This window comes from Amaranthus tricolor, chromosome 10 (assembly GCF_026212465.1).
Source record: "Amaranthus tricolor cultivar Red isolate AtriRed21 chromosome 10, ASM2621246v1, whole genome shotgun sequence".
Taxonomy (NCBI): domain Eukaryota; kingdom Viridiplantae; phylum Streptophyta; class Magnoliopsida; order Caryophyllales; family Amaranthaceae; genus Amaranthus; species Amaranthus tricolor.
The window spans coordinates 4,241,732-4,262,743 of NC_080056.1; the positions used below are offsets into that span (position 1 = coordinate 4,241,732).

The 21,012-nt window shown below is 31.4% G+C and overlaps 2 protein-coding genes across 2 annotated transcripts; both read left to right on the forward strand.

Moving 5' to 3' along the window:
• Positions 1–4,783: 4,783 nt before the first annotated feature.
• On the forward strand, positions 4,784–13,370 carry LOC130825184 (probable serine/threonine-protein kinase At1g54610). Its single transcript, XM_057690277.1, has 7 exons — positions 4,784–5,931; positions 6,673–6,957; positions 7,049–7,366; positions 10,303–10,530; positions 11,450–11,550; positions 12,395–12,512; positions 12,753–13,370. The coding sequence occupies exons 1-7, from the start codon at positions 5,611–5,613 to the stop codon at positions 13,032–13,034; spliced, it is 1,653 nt and encodes a 550-aa protein (XP_057546260.1). The 5' UTR covers positions 4,784–5,610; the 3' UTR covers positions 13,035–13,370.
• Positions 13,371–17,561: 4,191 nt separating this feature from the next.
• Positions 17,562–20,758, forward strand: LOC130825185 (inactive beta-amylase 9). The gene is made up of 3 exons (XM_057690278.1): positions 17,562–17,996; positions 18,871–19,353; positions 19,636–20,758. Exons 1-3 carry the CDS (start codon positions 17,742–17,744, stop codon positions 20,512–20,514), a joined length of 1,617 nt encoding a protein of 538 aa, XP_057546261.1. The 5' UTR covers positions 17,562–17,741; the 3' UTR covers positions 20,515–20,758.
• The last annotated feature ends 254 nt before the right edge of the window (positions 20,759–21,012 follow it).

The window sequence follows — 21,012 nt, forward strand, 5'->3', positions numbered from 1 at the left end:
ATACCCGCCCGCCCGCTTAGTTTAATATATATTAAATTTTTAATAATCAATTATATTAAGTTACCATTGACCAAGTTTTTTGAAACTTTTTATGTATTTTTATATACATGTAATTCGAGTATTTTGAGACTTTATGTATTTGGAGTATTTTGGACAATGTATTGTATTTTAATTATTATCAAAACCCAACTTTATATTTTGTATTATATTTTTGATATTTATGTAATAAATACCCGCGGGTCCCGCCCGCTTTAAAAATGGGCGGGTAGCGACAAAAAATTATGCCCTCAAATGCGGGCGCGGTTTTGTATATTTGTGCCCGCGGGTAGATTTTATAGCAAATACCCGGTCCGCTACCCGCCCAAGCCGGCCCATGAACAGCTCTCTGCGTCATTAAATTATTAATCATCATATTCATATACAACACAATTTGCCATTAATACAATTTTCATTTTTCTGTGTCTTTTTTGTATTGAAACTCTTAAACATCAATTAAATTTAATTATATGGAAACTCTTAGTATTCATCAATTTAATTCATCTTTCTCTATAAACATACATATGTTAGAAAATAAAACTCTTTGTCTTATAAATTTAATTATATTGAAGATGAAAAAATAAAACTTTAAGAATTTGTGTTAGTGCCACATACACGGCTTGCCTCATTTATATGATTGAATTTTAAAGTCTTCATTTAGTGCATCCCACATAGTTAAGAATGAGTAGATGGTGTTTTAAGAGTTGAAATCATTGATTAGCTCAATTAGTATGAAAATTGAGATAAAACTGAAGAAAGATATAAGTTTTTGTTTCATTACTATGTGAATATACAATTTTATCTCATAAATTTTATGAGTGTAGACGTAGGGTGAAATAAGGTTTATAAATTGAGATCAAATTTTAACGAGTTGAGTGGAGATGAAATGGAAGCAAAGAGAAAGAAAATATTAATGAAGATGATGTTTAATTTTTTTTTATGTTAGACATGTTGTGTAGTTATAGATGTCATAATAATCAAATATATATTCTTATGATGATAATCAAGTTTAGTAAGTATATGAGTAACTTTAGTTTTAAGTATCACTTTCTTTTCAAGGGTTAGTAAATATTTTTGATTAAAAATATTAATATTTGGTTATTTGATAAACTTAACATAGATTGAAGATGTTTTGTATTATAATTAGTTGATTTTTTTTGGTTATGTTAAAACTTTATAGATATAATTGATCAAAATAATATTTGTATTAATTTAACAACAATGTTTAAATTAATATTATATATTTTCTTATAAAATAGTTTTATAATCACGTGCATAGCACGGGTAAATACCTAGTATCTACTTAAACTGCAACGTTGAACACACTCGTAACACTAACAGTGTTTTGTTTTTTAAAAACAACTTTTTCTATGAGTGTTTGTCGCTTATTATCGGTCCCAAATCCGGATAAAGGAGTAGCGTGCGTGGTGGGTTATTGACAATAGGCCTGTTAAAACAAACCGACCCATCGTCCCGCATCATAAATAGCGGATCAATATTAAAAAAGGTTAAAAAATACGGGTCGGGTCATGGGCCACAATTCACATTAAGCGGTACCCGCTGACCCGTTAGTATTAAAGAGGGAATTTTTTTTAGGATTTTCAAACTAATGGCTCTACTGGAATACTGGTGTTTGGCATAATGGCATTGGGATAATAATTTTGATTCATGGGGTTTGTATTTTCACGGTTGATGATTCAAACATAAATAATTTTCATGGTAAAACAACATTCTGAATTTTGTTTTTGTTACTGAAAAGGTTGCTCATTTATCATTAAATTCATTAGTGACCTCGACTGCTCTTCATCTCCATTATTGAAAAGGTTACTCATTTATCCTAGATCCAGCCATTGTCTTGGACAATTTAAAATGAATGGAGATGAGAAAACGGGTACCCGATGTTTCGACCCGACATATCCGGATATCAGGATAAATTAGGCCATAAAATGGGCCGTTAAAAAAAGGCGTCTGACTAATCGGGTACTCGATATGTCAGCTATCCGCTAATGAATGGTTTACTTTTTTTTCATATAAGACATACTCTACTAATACATTAATGATTGTGATATTGAATTTTAATAGATGGTTGTATATTAGTAGTTATAGAGTATTAGTTTGGTTTACGGTATCTATTTTTAGTAGATTTGAGAAAAACAGATCGAAAATATAATAGATACCTTAAAATTTCAATAGACTTGTATGAGAATTCAACAATCAATAACCACTCATGCACATAAATAAATAAATTAATAATAATATAAGTTCTTAAATTACAATATGTATATAATTAGATATTATTAATTTTAAAATGTTAGTAAAAAAGCTCACTCACAAACCATAACAGACAAATAAAATACGTTAATTATAAAAGTTAAATTATATTTTTAGCTGAACAAAGTATTATGTAAAGTTTAATAATTAAAATAATAAAATTAAATTTAACAAACTTTTTCTTTGTCTCAAATTATAATTTGTTCTCACTCAAGTTACTTTTATATTATTGTTGTTATGTGAACTAATTAGCCCTGACGAGTTTAAAATTATTCGTGAATGACTAATAATTTGTTTTCTTCTCTCGTCAATAAACACATTGTTAGATCTAAAATTAATTTGAAAGTCGGAAGAGACTCAAATATTCATTTTCTGTACTTGTTTATTTTATTGTTTCAATTACTACAAAATCAAAATCAAGTACTAAATAATACTCTCTCCGAATCAATTTAGATGTCCCATTTGCTTGGGCACGGTTATTAAGAATGGTGTAGGGTCCATTAAAAAGGGTAAGTAGTGAAGGGTAAGTAGTGAAGGGTAGTTGAGTAAGTAAGGTATATGGGGGCATATTCGTAATTACTTGTGTAAACTAAGGATATTTAGGTTAAAAAAATTGACAAAAATAGAAATGGGACAACTAAAAAGACTTTGCTAAATAAGGAAATGGGACAACTAAATTGGTTCGGAGGGAATATTTAAAAAGTGGTCATTTTAATTGAGAAAAGGATTTTAACCCAATTTAAAAATGCATTAGCTATACATTGACACGTTTGCTTTTGTTTTTTATTTTATGAAATTTTTTAAAGTTTCTAAAATGTGAACAAATTACTATATGAGGCGATTTCATTTTAAGATGCACTTCTAACTCTATAAATAGTTAAATAGCTCAATTAATGCAAATTATGAAAATATTAACTATTTTTAAAAATTGTCTCACGTAGTAACATTTCTAAGTAGCTATAATAAGTGTCATAGGTTTCATTTTGTTTTAGAATTAATTTATAAGCTATTTGCATGAATATCGTACAGGGACATAGTCTTAGTTAATAATGCAAAAAAGGTGTTTTGATGTTTGCTTTTGCATTATTTTTGGTTGGCTTTTAGCTTGTTGGTTGGTTAAACAACAAAAAAAGTATTTGATAAATGACTTTTAAGTCAAAATAAAAAGCTACTCGAGTTAGTTTTTTCGTTGGCATTTTGGCTTTATTAAATCACTTTTTTCTCTAATAAACAACTAACAACTAATATCTAAATTTACAAAACATCTTTATAAACATATGACTTTTTTAACTACCTTAAAAAGTGAATATTATTTAATTAAATAAGCTAATTTAAAAAATCAACTACCAACAACCAACTGAAAAATAACAATTGAGGAAACGAGTTTGGTTAGCCTTGGAGATTGGGAAAACGATTTGCGACGATTGAGGAGTGAACATTGCAAACGGATGCGTCACGTTTTGATAGCCCGCCCATTTAGAAATATTATGGAGTACTCCAAATAAAGAAACACAAATCATTTTTATTTTAATACTTTTTTCATTTATAATTTTTTCACAATATATTCATTTTGTTTAACTTTGTAAAAAGTAATTTAATAATTTTTTATTTATTTATATTTTATTCGTATTTATTATTAAATTATTATTTTTTACTGATCATTTTAAAGAGTTAAATATACATGAACGCACTAAAAATGACTTTTCTTTATTATCTCTTTATTATCTTGTCACCGTCTAAAGATGTAAATAATTTAGAACAAAGGTAGTAGTTAATATTAATACTCCATTGTCTCTCCGATCAAATGCCCTTTCTTTATACTCCCTCTAATTCAGAAAAAATGTCTTATTTCCTCTTTTCGATAAGTTCACCTTAAATATCCAATTTTTATTTATAGTAGTACTCATCTTTTTATCAATTTACCCTTAAAATTCAACTTTAATTAAAAAATTATATTTTTTTACCAATTTACCCTTAAAATCACATATCACCTACTATTTTAGAGTAGTTCAAATCCTTTACTATTTGTGCTAAACCAATATAGAACAATGTGAATCCAGAAAAGTACTACTCCCTCTGTTTCCAAATGTTCTTCTCATTTACTTTTTGTACAATTTTCAAAGTAAATTTTGAGCTTTAATATCTCTAAATATGCATCATAAAAAATTATAAAAAATATATAATAAAAAAGTATGCATTAAGACGAATCTAACGAGATCTCACATTGATATATTTTATTATTTATATATGTCTTAAAAATCTTAATCAAATTTCTCTCTCTAAAATAGAATATTTTAAACGGGAAGAACATTAAAAAACAGAGGAATATTCAGCAATTACATTTAGTTATTATTATTCCATATTCATGGCAAATTAAAAACGTAAATTTACAATATTAATTTTTTATAATTTTAAACCCAACATAATCATAAATGCCTAAATGGTTAGACATTTACATTATGATTTATGAACGAGAGGGAGTATATAATTGAAAAACAAATTGTTGCAGAGGAATTCAAAGATCTCTCTCATACAGTCCTTCCCTACTACTGTTTTCATTTCACTTCTTTTTCGCTTTTTCTCCATTTCTGCTCAAATTTCCTTTTTGACCGCCATTTAATCGTGCCCATTTTCATAATCATTGCTCTTCATACCTTTGTCGGATCCAACCCAGAAAAACAATACTCTATCATCCCCCATTATTGCTCACCAAGACAACCATTTGGGTAACTGGGTAGTGGGTTTTCTCTCCTCTTTTTTTTGCTCTTAAGGATTTGATTTTCGAAAAACAGTATCTTATGGATTGAATTTGCGCAATTTGAGCATCTGGGTTTCTTCTATTTTTTCCTCTCCATTGCCCATTTTCTTTTTCTCCTTCAGATTTGCATCATTGAGGTAACTGGGTTCCTTCTCTTTTCCGAGGGACAGTACCTTATGGATTGAATTTGCACCATTGGGGTATCTGGGTTTCTTCTCTTTTTAACTTTCCATTGCCTACTTTCTTTTTCTCCTTTCGATTTGCACCATTGGGTTTACTGGGTTTCTTCTCTTTTTTCTCATATTGGATTGAATTTTTTGACGAACAGTACTTTATAAATTGAATTTGAAGCATTTGGGTATCTGGGTTTCTTCTCTTATTTACCGTCGTGCACATTTTCTTTTTCTTGTTCGGATTTGCACCATTTGGGTATCTGGGTTTGTGCTCTTTCTTACGCTTAAGGATTGAATTTTCGAGAAACAATACCCGTTATGACCCGGACAAGTAATGTGGGTATGTTGTGAGGTTGTGACAGTAGACTTGAAATGGGGTGTGTTTTTGGGAGAGAGGTTTCTGCTGCGGCTTCAGAGTCAAGCCAACAGAGGAGAGAAAAAATAGAGGATGTAAATGGGGAGTTTAAGAAGAACAAAGAAGAACAAGATGAAGAAAAACAAGGGAATGATAATGGGGACAAGGGTATTCGAAAGAGATCAAGTAGGTATAATCCAAGGCTAAGTAACCCACCTAAGAATGTTCATGGTGAGCAGGTGGCTGCTGGTTGGCCTTCTTGGTTGTCGGCTGTTGCTGGTGAAGCTATCAATGGATGGACCCCTCGTCGAGCTGATTCCTTTGAAAAGCTTGATAAGGTAGTGGTTTTTAACTTCATATGGCCTTATTTTGTCTTTTTATTACAGTTAATTTTGAAAGGAAAGCAATATTGTTCTCATTTATGCCCAGAGTTTAGTACAAATTTGTTTCAGTCCGTGTTGTATGAGACCATTTCATGGTGAGACGACCTCAATACAAGGAGTACATAAGCTAAAAGTTTCTAATATTGGGCTATTTAACCCAAGTATGAGACATGTCTTACGGTTAGACCGTCTCATACAAGAATTTGTGAATTAGTATACCTACAGTCGTTCTATTATTGGAAGAATTTGAAAAAAATTTTGAAATGTGTGGATTATATTAAAACGAAGAAATGTGTAGATAAGAACTGATATAAAGTTATGTGGATATTTCTATATAAGGAAATGTAGCAACATTTGTAGGACGAACATGTATAAAAAGCATTGTTCATAAGGATAGAGAGGGTATTATTGTGCAAGGAATTGATAATACTCGTGTGTGCGCGTAGTTTTGCCCTTTTTGTTAAAGGGGTATAGTTTTCAGTTTTTTAATAGCGTAGTGAATAACTTTAGAAAGGAACATAGAACTATAGAAGTATAGAGTAATGGAATTTGTTTTGAATTGTATCTTATTGAAAGTGAAATATAGTGAAAACATCGAGTGAAGCTTAAAGTAAATTAGGTTTTTGTGTCGTTTCTATACTTCATAGTCAATGTTTGCTGATTTGGGATTTTATGTTGTGGTATTGTGATAAATAGATAGGGCAAGGGACTTATAGCAATGTGTATAAAGCTAGAGACTCGTTGACGGGGAAGATTGTTGCACTTAAGAAGGTGAGATTTGACAATTTGGAGCCAGAGAGTGTAAGATTTATGGCACGAGAAATTGTGATTTTACGCCGGCTTGATCACCCAAATGTAGTCAAACTCCAAGGATTAGTGACCTCCAGAATGTCTTGTAGCTTGTACCTGGTGTTTGATTACATGGAGCATGATTTGGCTGGACTTGCTGCTAGCCCTGCAATCAAGTTTACCGAATCTCAGGTATACCTGTCAATATATCCACTACTTGAGATATACTTGTGAGGAGTCTCAGATGGGTTTTTCTTTCTTTTTTTGGTGTGTTTGTGTGCAGGTTAAGTGCTTTATGCACCAATTATTATCTGGTCTTGAGCATTGTCATAATCGCCTTGTGTTGCATCGAGATATTAAAGGTTCAAACTTGCTTATAGACAGTGGAGGTGTTCTCAAGATTGCTGATTTTGGCTTAGCTTCATTTTTTGACCCAAACAACAAGCAGCCTATGACAAGCAGGGTAGTGACACTGTGGTATCGACCTCCAGAGTTACTTCTCGGGGCAACTGATTATGGTGTTGGGGTGGACCTCTGGAGTGCAGGCTGCATTCTGGCAGAGCTATTGGCAGGGAAACCAATAATGCCTGGTCGTACGGAGGTATCTTTAATATGGTTTTTTATTACAGTGTTTGTTGGCAATTATCCCATACAAGTCATTTATGTGTTATTATAGGTGTAAGTACCATAATGTTAGACAACAATCAAGTTTTACTTGGTGAATTTAACTCTTGTATGCACAAATTATCTTAAGAAATGGTAGCTGTCATTTCATGTATAAGAGAGTTTAAGAATATTTACCTTGAACTTCTGCTTTTTCACATGGAACACTTTCCTCAGAATTTTTTACTTGCAACATTTCTTCTTCTAGTTATTTTTTACCTACTAACCCTTACTTAATCGCATTGTCCATCTTTTATAATTACCTTCTTAATCACAAAATTGGACCCAATATGTCTTCATTCTTCTAATTACTTTTTGTAAAGATGTTAGGGACGAGGACCACATGATTAAGCACAAATTCCTCAAGTAGCCTTGGTCCTCATGCCCAACCCTTATGTTGCAAGTAAAAGAGACCCAAGGAAAATAGCTTTTTTCTTTTAACTTTTAAAGATATGCAATGAGTTTGACACATAATTATCTACTATTTGAGATGTGTTGTTTACATTTCCCTCCATTGTCATAGATGGGAATATGCACCCATATGTTTAATGTTTTGCACATCATTTTTGATGTTTAATAATGGGATTGAGAGACAACATATGTTCATGATCCCATACTCTCATTAAGTAACTTGGAAACAAGTTCGGTCATTTTCCATGTAAAAAACGAGCGAGGCTAAAGTGTATGTTTGAAAAGGAAACTTGGTGTAAGCTTGTTTACAGTCATGAACTTCTTAGCTGTGTTTGTTTATAAGCTTGTTCTAGATAGTTTAAAATTTTATATTGAAAACTATTATCTTGGGAAAACAAATATCATGTGTTTGAATGTTTCGTTACATGCAAAATAAAGAAGGCATAGATGCTCATTTGACTAAGTCCTATCTTTGAACTTTTTAGAATATAGAAAATTGAAAGTTACTTGCAAAAAATGCTCACATCAATGATTTGAGCTCGAACATACCAAAAGCTAAATGACCAAGACTCGACAAAGTGATCCAAGAATAAGTTATGCTCAAAGCTCAAGTTAAGTTTCAAGTCTAACACTCTTAACTCAGTTTGAGCTCAACTTGGCTTAACAAGTTTGATAAAATAAATACAAAAATGAATAAAAAATTAAGGTGTAAAACATCTCCATTAACATGCATAAATCAATTCATTATTTTAACCTAAGTCAATCAAATAAGAATTAGGTGAGTGTGGTAAAGAATTGGGGGTTTTCACGTCCCAAGGGTAGGACGAAGAATTTGGAAGAGTAGATTTGAGGAAATTTTAAGCTAAATAGTGGGGATGGGGACCTTAAGAAAAAGCAATTAAACACATGTAAGGAATTAAAGTCCTTAATTGCCTTTCTTTTTCAAACCCCAATACCAAACGACTCCATTGTTTCTAACAACCTTCACTGAACTGAAAGTTAAAGATTTAAAACTGAGGTTCACTCACCAAAGAAGTGAACATCAAGCTTCAAGAAAGGGGATAGAAAAGATTGAGCAACATAATTTATAACAAATTACAAATTTTTCCCAAAAAGGTTTTTTTTTTTATATTTTTGCAGAAAACTACCAAATTAACTAATATTTTCTGAGTTGACTCTTGTTAATTGTGTTGACCCTTCTTTTACTTAAATTTCTGTAAGAACTACCTTAAAGCTATAAGACATCATTCATATCGTTGTTATTGTTCTTCTCTCATGTTGTTTTGTTTTGTTTCATGCATCCATATGTTGTGATTAAGGCTTTGTCATTGTTGTTGCTCTAGGTAACAAACTTTAAGGTAGTTGCTAAGATTGGTTTTGTTAGGCGACAAAAAGTGAAGGGTGAGAAATTAATAAAGTCAAAATCCAATGGTGATGTCTTGTAAAAAGAAATGAATCGAAAGGGTACTCTCAAAAAACTTTTATAGAAAGTAGCTTTTCATAATGCAGTTGTAATAGGTAGTTTTGGAGAAATTTCTTCAAAAGTTTATGAGGAATTGAGGATATTAAGGGTATAAGAATGAAAATCTGTTGAAGTTGTCGTCTCAAATGAAAAATTTTGAGGTGTAAACCAAGAAATCCATTGAAATGCTGAAAGCTACCCAGGCACGCACATCAGTTTCTGTGTCTTGTATGAGTGTATGGAGGTGATGACATGCTTCCGTAATCAGGTGATCATGCAAGTCTGGATAGTTGCACTGAGAGTTTAGCATTAAGAAACTTGCTAGAGACTTGAAATTTTGGGGGAAAACCAGTTCTGTGAACATGTGGATTTTTTTGTTTTAGTATAATGCAAATTTACAATGTTGTGTAGGTATTAAAAGATATAGTTGACACCACAGCAATAAGAACCTGCTAATGTTTGCTAGGAACTTTTTCTAAAAAAGATAAGAAAATGCAATGGTAATCTGTTTTGACTGTTTTTGATCACTTCTACAGCAATAAAGTTCAAGAGGGTATTTCCATGAAAGATTTTTTGTTTTGGATTTTGGATCAAGATAGAAGTTGTCAGTTGAAATCGTTGTGAAACCTAGCATTTTTTCTATGACCTAGCTTGCAGAATCCAACTTTTGCTTTGAATGTAGTCAAATGTTATTTATAGACTCCAGAAAGCTCCTGTATGGTCGATTTATATTATTTAATTCTAGTTGTCATGTAAACCTTATATCCATAATTGGGGATAATACTATGCATAATGTAAGAACGTCTTATGTAATTTCCAGACTTGACTTTTGCTGTAGTCTACTAGTCCATATTCCAATTCTTAATTGTATACTGTAGTGTTTTAGTTGTTAGTAAACGAGCTTACATCCTGTTGTGCTGTTGTATTAGAACATACAACGTGTTATCTTGTAGATGAGTTTCATATTCATATTTGATTTTTCATTTCCTCCTTTTATTCAGGTTGAGCAACTGCATAAAATTTTCAAATTATGCGGTTCTCCTTCTGAAGAATATTGGAAGAAGTCAAAATTGCCACATGCAACCATCTTTAAGCCTCAGCATTCGTACAAACGCTGCATAGAGGAGACATTCAAAGATTTCCCACCTTCTTCTTTTCCATTAATTGAGACACTTCTTGCAATTGACCCAGCTGAGCGCCAGAATGCAACAGCAGCATTACAGAGTGAAGTAAGTTTTATGCATTATAGCATATCTAACTTTTGTTATTTCTGAACCATAACAGCTGCTCTTTTTTGTTCTTTTTAATGTGTAACAGTAGCACGCCTGTTTGCATTTCAAACCTCATTCTCGTGGCTATACCCTTAGGTTAAAAGTAAAACTTACACTTCAGTATTGTCCTTATTGAGTGTTGGTCTTTTTCTTGAATATGCAGCAAGTAAAGAGAACAATAAAATTTCTACCTTTTGACTTATGAGACCTGTATAGGATTAACGCACGATAAGTAGCATAGCAAAATGAACCTTCAATTTACGTTGGCATCTGTTTATAGATTGGTCCATCTAGGGTAAAGCACAATATTGCTATGCTACAAACTACACATTCTGGCATGCGTTAAATTTTCTTTGCTACATAGATAGGTGCAATACTGTTAATTGAAGTGTAACATGATTTGCTAGTTATGAATTCGCGATTCGCTCAAGATGACTTAAAATAGCCCATAACTGACCATTATTCGCATTTTTTGTTTCGCAATTCGCAAGGAGTATTAGTGAATCATGTGAACGACTTAATTCTGTCTACCTACGTGGTGCTTAGTTCACGCGGTGTTTATTGAATATCAATTTATCTTTCATGTGGATTTTCTTCCTTTTTTGAAAAGAGGTTTCTTATTTTGATGTAGATATTTAGATACAACTGTTTATCTTTAGAATATCATGAAGGTAACAGTAGGATATCTGATTTTACAATTTACGTTATCATTTCACTAGCTAAGGTATGAATGTATTTTAACGCACGTTACTTTTAAGAGGACATTTACAATGGGGATATACATCATGAGACACTTAAGATTTTTCTCAATAAAGTATTCCATGGCCATAGAATGATATGAATGGATTCTGATTCTTTGTTATTTTGTGATTTCTAGTTCTTCAGAACAAAGCCATATGCCTGTGAACCTTCCAGCCTGCCGAAGTATCCTCCCAGCAAGGAGATGGATGTCAAACGGCGCGATGAAGAGGCCAGAAGGTATATTAATTCCTTCTAGTTAGCTGATACTTGAATGAAAATTACCTCATTAAAGTTGTTTACTCCCCTTGTGTATGGCATGTGGGCTTGAGTATAATGTCGTAGAAACTCCTCTTTGCATGTCGTTTTACCTGAGTTTAATTTTTACGCTCATTGATGTGATCTTGTGTCTCCCTCATATTAATGAATTTTTGTTTGTTTTTATCTTCAGTGGTATTTAAGTAAAAAACAAAAAAACAATCTTTTGAGATTAAGGCTCTGGCATTGCTTTTGTTGTGACTACAGTGGATGTACTACATTTCAGTTTTATCTATGATAAATAGGCTTAGAATTTGAAACGGAAAATATATCTGTGTGTGAGGGGGAGGGTCGGAGGGGGGGATGATATGCACATTCTGTGGTTGAGGATATGTGTTCTTTACAACAGAGTTATGGGACATAAGAAGGAAATTCCTTTCAAGAATTTCAGGGAGTCTAAGGATTTGGATCTGCACTCTGATTAATGTGGAATTCCATTCTATTTCATTACCCGAATGCTATTAAGTAGCTCCTACCAACGTGAGGTTCGGGGGGTCAGACTATGCAAACCTACTCTTAATTAGTGATATTAATAAGATATCCGGTTGACCCTCGGTAGCAAACATCATCAACAACTTCACATAAATAAGAAGTGCAAAGTCCATTATAATCTTTAGCCCCATCGAGACAAGGGACTTCAATTTATGTAGAATTCTCTTGTTTTTTGTTTTCTTTTATTCATTTTCTTTATCATCCCATTGAGCAATACTTTTTTACTTTGTACTAGTTGAATTCTGGCTTCTGACGCAAAATGTTATCTTAACAGGTTAAGAGCTGCAGCCAAGTCCAACGCTGATGGCACCAGGAAAACTCGTGCACGTGACAGAGCTACTAAGGCAATCCCTGCTCCAGAGGCCAATGCCGAGTTTCAACCCAATATTGATGTAAGTTTTTACCACTTTGGTTTTTTCAGGTTCATCATTCGCTTTATTCCGAGCGTCCAAGAATCGTACACGAATGTGTTATTGGATGAAGAATTTAAGGGTCTAGTACGTACACTAATTTCTAGTGGTGCCAAATGAATCACTCGAGAATCAAATAATTCCTTAACATAATTTGCACACCTTTTTTCTTGGTCTATCGCCTTTTTAGCTAACTACGTAAAACTCTAATCTCTATAACAGAGAAGGCGTTTCATAACACATGCAAATGCCAAAAGCAAGAGCGAAAAATTTCCTCCTCCGCATCAAGATGGAACTATCGGGTACACTATAGGTTCCTCACAGTATCTCGATCCCTCATATGATCCTCCTGAAGTCCCTTTCAGTACCATGAATTTCTCATACCCAAAATCGTCTTTCCAAACTTGGTCCGGCCCATTAAATGACCCTGCTGCTGTTAGTGCTCCAAGGAAGACGAAGCACATCGAGGGAAGGCCTTCGAAGAAGGATTCTAGCAGAAGATAGGATTTCCGTAATATGAATGTTTTTCTCCCACCGGAGTATACATATTCCATTCTACATTTCTTGCTCAAGTTAGTATCATTCGAAAATTCGAGGCGAATTAAAATTGCTTTCAGAATTTATTTTTTAAAATCCTATGGAAATCTTTTTTCCTGGGATGAGGTAGGTCAATCTTCAACTTTTTTTTTTTTTTTTTTTTTTGATTTTTAATTTTGGTTTTTTAAAAGAAAAAGAGGAGCTTATGTTAGTGTTGTACATGTTTGATCTAGTTTACTGTATCGTTGGATAAAGAATACAATTAATATACTACTGATAGATAACGAATGTCCTATTCTTATACTCTTTTTTTTTTATGTTTGATGTGGATAATGAGAAGATTTGAGCCATAAATTGAAAGGGGAAATCTCATGTGTGCAAATCAAGCTTTAATAAGCTCATAGTCATAGTTTATCCCAACAATATTAAAATGAAATGTCACGGTCGACAACGAAACTTTGTTTTAAGGTGCTAACTGTTAAGGAAATCCATCTACCTATGTGCAGATAGAGTACATAATATATGTTAAGGGTTTTATTATTAGTTTAAGTTTTTAGCTGAGTTGGTTTCTTAAGATTCAGTTAACGAGTTTTCCTTTCAAGTAAAATTATTAGCGTCATTGGCCTACTATGACATAGAAGTATATTCAGTTTAAGTTTTTTATTGTGTTGGTTTCTTGACATTATACATGTGAAATCTAAGTCCGACAAATATTAATATTGAATTGTGTAACATATAACATATAATAGCATTCGGGATTTGCCTGTGATCCATATACTTGTACAAAAAAGGGAGATGAATGGTCCAGGGAAGAGCCTGAGATTGAACCATAGAATCTAGAACTAAGTAGTTTGTGGCTGGCAAACAAGAGATCCAGTTTGTGTGGTAGTGCATTATAGATACTATTTTGTTTTATTAAATTTTTATAACAGCTAGTCTCTTGAGAGACCGTCTCTTTGAAAGATATATCTCAAGCCAAGTTCATTAAAAATTAATGTCTACTTATTGTATTTTTAATGTCTACTTACATTATTCTTAATGCTTATTTACCGTATCTTTAATGCTTATTTCAATATCTTAAATGTCCACTTATATCATTCTTAATGCCTACTTACAATATTTTAAAAAATATATGGTAGCCGGCCCAATTAAAAATGGTCTCTTAAAAAACCGTCATACACAAGAATTTGTATTTTTACAATCTAATTGGTTAAGCTGTAATGCTGCTATATTTACCAAATATGTGCCATTCATTTTTATTTGGTGGATGATTGATAACTACGAGGAATCCGTCCATAAAAGAAACCTTTTCGGTTTTTCTTTATTCTAATTTTATCCACTCCATAGATTTCTGACTACCTGTTTTCGTATCCGTAAATTTAGGGAAATTTGCAAAGAAACACCTTTTAAAACCCCTTTTTTGTAAAGAAACACTTTTTATAATTTTTTTGTAAAAGAACACCTTTTAAGAGACTTTTTTTAAAAAAAAACACCTTAAATCAGTTTCCGGTGACTTTTGTCAACTTTCCGGCGTTGACTATGCCAGTCAACGCCGGAAAGTTGACAAAAGTCACCGGAAACTGATTTAAGGTGTTTTTTTTAAAAAAAAGTCTCTTAAAAGGTGTTTTTTTACAAAAAAAAATTATAAAAGGTGTTTCTTTACAAAAATAGGGGTTTTAAAAGGTGTTTCTTTGCAAATTTCAATTACTATTTTTTTTATTTTTGTTTTTATTATTATTATTATTATTATTATTATTATTATTATTATTAATTTTTTTTAAAAAATTTTTTTTTATATAATAATAAAAATAAAAAATTTTTTCAAAAAATAAAATTAATAATAAAAATAAAAATAAAAATAAAAAACAAAAATTTTAAAAAAAGTTATAAAAAATTCAAAAAAAATTAATAATAATAAAAAAAATAAAAAGTATAAAAAAATATAAAATAACAATAATAATAATTAAAAATAATAATAATAATAATAAAATTAAAAATAAAAATAAAATAAAAAAATTTTTTTTAAAAAAAAATGAATTATAATAATAATAATAATAATAATAATAATAAATAATAATAATAATAATAATAATAATAAATATTATTATTCTTTTTTTTAAAAAAAAATTATTTTTAAAATTTTATATTTATTTTTAATTTTATTTTTATTATTATTGTTATTTTATATTTTTTTATACTTTTTATTTTTTTTATTATTATTAATTTTTTTAAAATTTTTTTTAACTATTTTTAAAATTTTTGTTTTTATTTTTATTTTTATTTTTATTTTTATTATTAACATTATTTTTTTAAAAAAATTTTATTTTTATTATTATATAAAAAAAAAAATTTTTAAAATTTTTTAAAAAAATTAACAATAATAATAATAATAATAATAATAAAAACAAAATAAAAAAAATAATAATTTTTTTAAATTTTTTTTTTGTAAAAAAACACCTTTTATAATTTTTTTTTGTAAAAAAACACCTTTTAAGAGACTTTTTTTAAAAAAAAAAACACCTTAAATCAGTTTCCGGTGACTTTTGTCAACTTTCCGGCGTTGACTGGCATAGTCAACGCCGGGAAGTTGATAAAAGTCACCGGAAACTGATTTAAGGTGTTTTTTTTAAAAAAAGTCTCTAAAAAGGTGTTTTTTTACAAAAAAAATTATAAATGGTGTTTCTTTACAAAAAATGGGTTTTAAAAGGTGTTTCTTTGCAAATTTCCCGTAAATTTACGTTATTTTGCGTCTTTATTGGAACTTAGAAATTTTGCTACGTTCCTTGCAATTTGTACTTCACTAGCTTATGAATCAAACTTCGGTAGTGTTTGGTAAGTGGCTTCGTTGAATTTTTTGGTGGTTTTTGACTTTTTAATTTGTTAAAAAGCTCAAAAAAAAGTTTGATAAATGACTTTTTTCACCGATTTGTAAATCAAAATGAAAAGCTATTTTGATTAGCTTTTTCCCATTGACGTTTAACTTGTTATTCGTCTTTTTCTTTAATTATCAATCAATACAATTATTTAACAAATTTTTTCTAAAGGAAATGATCAATTTTCAAATGCAACCGCCATACTGTGCAACCTGTACAGCCTAATCCATAAATGTGTTTTTTACATACCACGAGCCTTAAAACATTCAACATTTTCTTCTCAAATGATTAACTTTATTTTTTAATTATAACTTCAACCGTTTATATATTTATTCCAAAACTCAAAACTCTTACTGTAAAACTTAATGTCCTTAATTTTTTTCGTCAAGGGTTAAAAACTTAAAATAACTATTCTAGCACTAAAAATGTTTCTTTTAAAAGTTTTTACTTGTCAACTCTAAATTTAAAATGTTTATTCTATAATCTTAAATTTAAAATTCCAAATTATTAAAATGGATAATTCTAAAAAATATTTTAAAAACTTAATTTAAAATTTATCATTAAAAATTATTATTTTTTTATTAGTGTCATGGGTTGAAAGAGGTCGCACGCATCCCACGGTGGCACATGATCTTTCTACAAGAAAATAGCAACGTGCTAATGGAAAAATCAAAATGGTTTATGGCTAAGATAATAGCAACCACGAACAGCCGAGTAAGACTTATACCAAATGCTAGTAAAACAAAAAGAACAAGAAATAAAAAAAGAAAAAAAAACTTAATCCAATCCATAACCCCTACCTTTTCTAATAAAGAAACTTTACACATACATCCAAAAATTATAAAATCGTCTCAATTAGAATAATATTGTATTTTCTTTGATTTTTAATAGTTGCTATAGTTCTCGTAGTAATTATTGTTTTTCAACTGATTTTATTTAGTTTTCTTTTCTTTATGTATAATGTAACACATAGTCAAATGGAATATTGTTTGATTAGTGTTAATGCATATTATTATAATATTAACTTTTTAGAATTTTTTTCATATTTTTTTAAGGATATTAAAAATTAAAATTATGCATTGGATAGCGTGGAAAGCTAAAGTGTAACAACTATTAAAAACTAGAGGAAATATGTCTTAATTAAGATATTAGAATCACTTTTTATTTAGTCATTTCTGTTCCTCGGCATAAAACTAAAAATTTAAAATCACTTAAATTATGAGACTATAAATAAAAATTGATAAATATATTTTCTTAAAAATCATAATCAAATTTTTATTAAAATATACAACAATAAAAAATAATTAAAAAGTAATAAAGTCATAAAACACAACTATTAAAAATGTTTATTCGAGTCATTAAATTGATTTCAAATTACGTGTTTCGATTCTGTTTATAATCGATTTTGAGTTCATATTAATCTTTAAATAATTCTAAATTTATTTTAAAATGGTGTAAATATTAAATGGTTAGATGTATTTGAACACCGACTATTATTCTTTGTTAATTTTCACCGCCACAAGGTAACAACACGTGGCAGGCTCTAATTGGTAATCGTACTTCCTAAATCTCACCCACCAGAAAAGCGCAACTTCCTAGTTTCTACTCTTTCCATTCCTATATAAGCATAATAATGAGCAGACAACCTTTACTATTTCCTTTCCTTTCATTTCATTTCCATATTTCTCTGTCTTCCTTTTGGATAAGTGGATAACTCTTAAATCTCTCTCCTACTCTTACTAGATCTAACCCTTTTTCAATTCAAATTATTCTCTTCTTTTCATTCTATCTTACTTCAATCATGGAGGTTTCTGTTATTGGTACTTCTCAGATCAATTTAGGGAAATCTGATGATAGTTTAAGAGAATTAGGGTTCTTTACTTCTGGGAATACTTGTCAATTTTTGTTTCCGAAAACTAGGGTTTGCTTTGCTCATTCGAAGAGTTTCTTAAATACTACGACTACGACTACGACTTCTCGGTGTGGATTTGCTATCAGAGCTGTGCAAGCAGATTCTTTACATGCTGTAGAGGATAGTTCTACAAAAATAAAATCTGTGAGTTTTTGGTGGATTTATTTTTTTGTATTTTAATTTTGTGCAATTAGCGAAGTACCATGAACGAACATGTCAAATCTTAGCTAGAAGCTACAGTTTTTGTTTTCGGCTCCAATCTTATCTTATCTTATCAATCTAGCTGAAAAAATAAATTATTTTACGAGTATATTGAGTTTTTTTGATGGCAATATAAATGGAACAAGGAGTTTTGCAGGTTTTTAGCAATGATATCAACTTCTTTTCTTGAGTTTCTTTTTAGTAATTTAAAAATTGGGTATGGTTCAATCTTCAAAAAAAAAAAAAAAAACAAAAATGGAATTCTATTCGTTAATACTCTACTATTAGACTAGTTTTTCATTTTTCACCTCAAAGTTGTGATTTTTTTCCCTAAGTATATATTGCTCATACATTCAAAATTCCTAAAATACTGCATTGCAATCTATTTCCCACAATATGTATTATATACCTACTTTCGCCTGCACCCTGTCAATAGTAAGGAATGCCACCGACAATATTGACAAAATACTCTATGTAGAATCACTAATTTTATGCTAGCGGTTTTATGTTGACTTTTTAGGAAGAAAAAAGAAAAAAAGTTGGTCGTAAAACCCCTAAGTTCATAGCGGTTTATGCTGAATAAAATTGAAGTGAAGCCCAATCCTAAGCGTATGCCGGATAGTATTGTGAAACTTTTTTGTTGGTATATTTTGGAAATTTCCAGCAATCTAACCTTATTTTGGAAATATTCCAATTTTGGATAAATCTACTGCTTCCCTTATAAATCGTCAACATTGCAGCTTGTTTTGGTATGTAGTATTAGTAATCACGAAATATGTTTCAGATTTCTAATTGTGACAACTACTTCAATATACAGGTTGATAACTTGAAACTGTTTGTTGGGTTGCCTTTGGATACTGTGTCGGTGAATAACACTGTGAATCATGAGAGAGCTATATTTGCTGGTTTAAAAGCCTTGAAGCTAATGGGGGTTGATGGTGTTGAACTTCCTATTTGGTGGGGAATTGTTGAGAAGGATACTATGGGACAATATGACTGGTCTGCTTACCTCGCTGTTGCGGAGATGGTCCAAAAATTGGGTTTGAAACTCAATGTCACATTCTGCTTTCACGCGTCTCAGGACTCCAAAATACCACTACCTCAATGGGTGTCTCGAGCTGCTGAAACTGAACCTAGTATGTACTTTACTGACCGTTCAGGGAGGCAATACAAACAGTCCTTATCATTTGCTGTTGATGACTTGCCTATTTTTGATGGCAAATCTCCAATCCAAGTATATCAAGATTTCTGCAAAAGCTTCAAGTCCACATTTTCACCCTTCATAGGATCCACTATTAGTGTAAGTATGGTTTACTGTTACAATAAACTTTGTTGAAATTTTTATGAACCATTTTTATTGCCGAAGATGTTCAATTTGGAAGATGAACCCAAACCAAATACGTTTTAACCTGAACTCAAAGATAACATGTACCTTAAATCAAATCAAATGTTGTCTATGCGCGCACAACCACCCAAAAATGTCTCGAGTCCTGACTTGAACACGAAAGCTTAAAACCAAACCAGCACCTCAATGAACATATGTATCTATGGCTAAATGTGACATATTTATTGCCTATTGCAGGGTGTGACATTAGGACTTGGACCTGATGGTGAGCTTCGTTACCCATCGTTCCATCATACAGCTAAGCTTAATAGTCATTCGGGTGTAGGGGAATTCCAGTGCTATGATAAATACATGCTTGGACATCTCAAGCAGCACGCAGAACATACAGGCAACCCTTTGTGGGGCTTGTGTGGACCTCATGATGTTCCTGCATACGATGAACCTCCATTTGTGAACAATTTCTTCAAGGATGACGGTGGATCTTGGGAGACACCTTATGGTGACTTCTTCCTTTCATGGTACTCTAACCAGCTCATCTCTCATGGGAGCCGTATTCTCTCTCTCGGCTCGACTGTTTTCGGAGAAACCTCGGTGATCGTATCTGGAAAATTACCCTTGCTGCATAAGTGGTGCAAAACTCGTGCTCACCCTTCAGAACTAACAGCTGGTTTTTACAACACAGCCAACAGAGATGGATATGATGCAGTAATTGAGATCTTTGCCAAAAATTCATGCAAGCTGATACTTCCAGGAATGGACCTGTCAGACACCCACCAACCAAACGGATCAAGTCCCGAGTCACTGCTTCTGCAAATTAAGGAATCCTGCAGGAAGCATGGAGTGGGCATAGCTGGTGAAAATTTGTCACTTCTTAGTGCAACCGAGGAGTTCGAAAAAATAAGGGGAAATCTCGTAAAAGACACTGCGGTGATGAACTCATTCACATATCAGAGAATGGGAGCAGATTTCTTCTCCCCTAAGCATTTTCCTTTGTTCACAGGCTTCGCCCGTGCACTGAATCAGTTGGATGTAGATGTCGACGATATGCCAGAAACTGGGAGAACTATGGAACCTGTTCTTGTGAGCTCAGAGGTTCTTCAGGTGCAATCTGCATAACTTGATTATGTTTAGAAATGATTATGTAAATACCAAATATTGTAGAAAAACCTTATTACAGACAAGAATTGTTTTGTATGACGTGCTTGATAACTGCGTATATGAAGTCCTATTTGAGATTAGTATTAGTATTGTATATACAGATTGCTCTTGTGATCTGTTAATATTCAATTTCTGTTGTCATTAGAATAACTTCAATATAAAGATTTTGGCAATACAATTATTATTATTGCCGTCCCTTTCATTTTTCATCTACTCGGTGTGTTTGGAGGCTTAGGCTATGCCTAGCCCATCGTCTCTAAACCAAGCCTGATATGTGATAATGTTCGCTATTAGTAACAACATTAAATAGAGTAAAGAATATCAGTTTAATAATCGTCCGCTGTTACTAATAACGGGTCGTATGCGAACGATTACAAAAGCTTAGATTAAGGTATATGGTAAAACAATTGTTTGCTATTTCTAACATCAGACCATTAACATTCAGAGTCAACGACA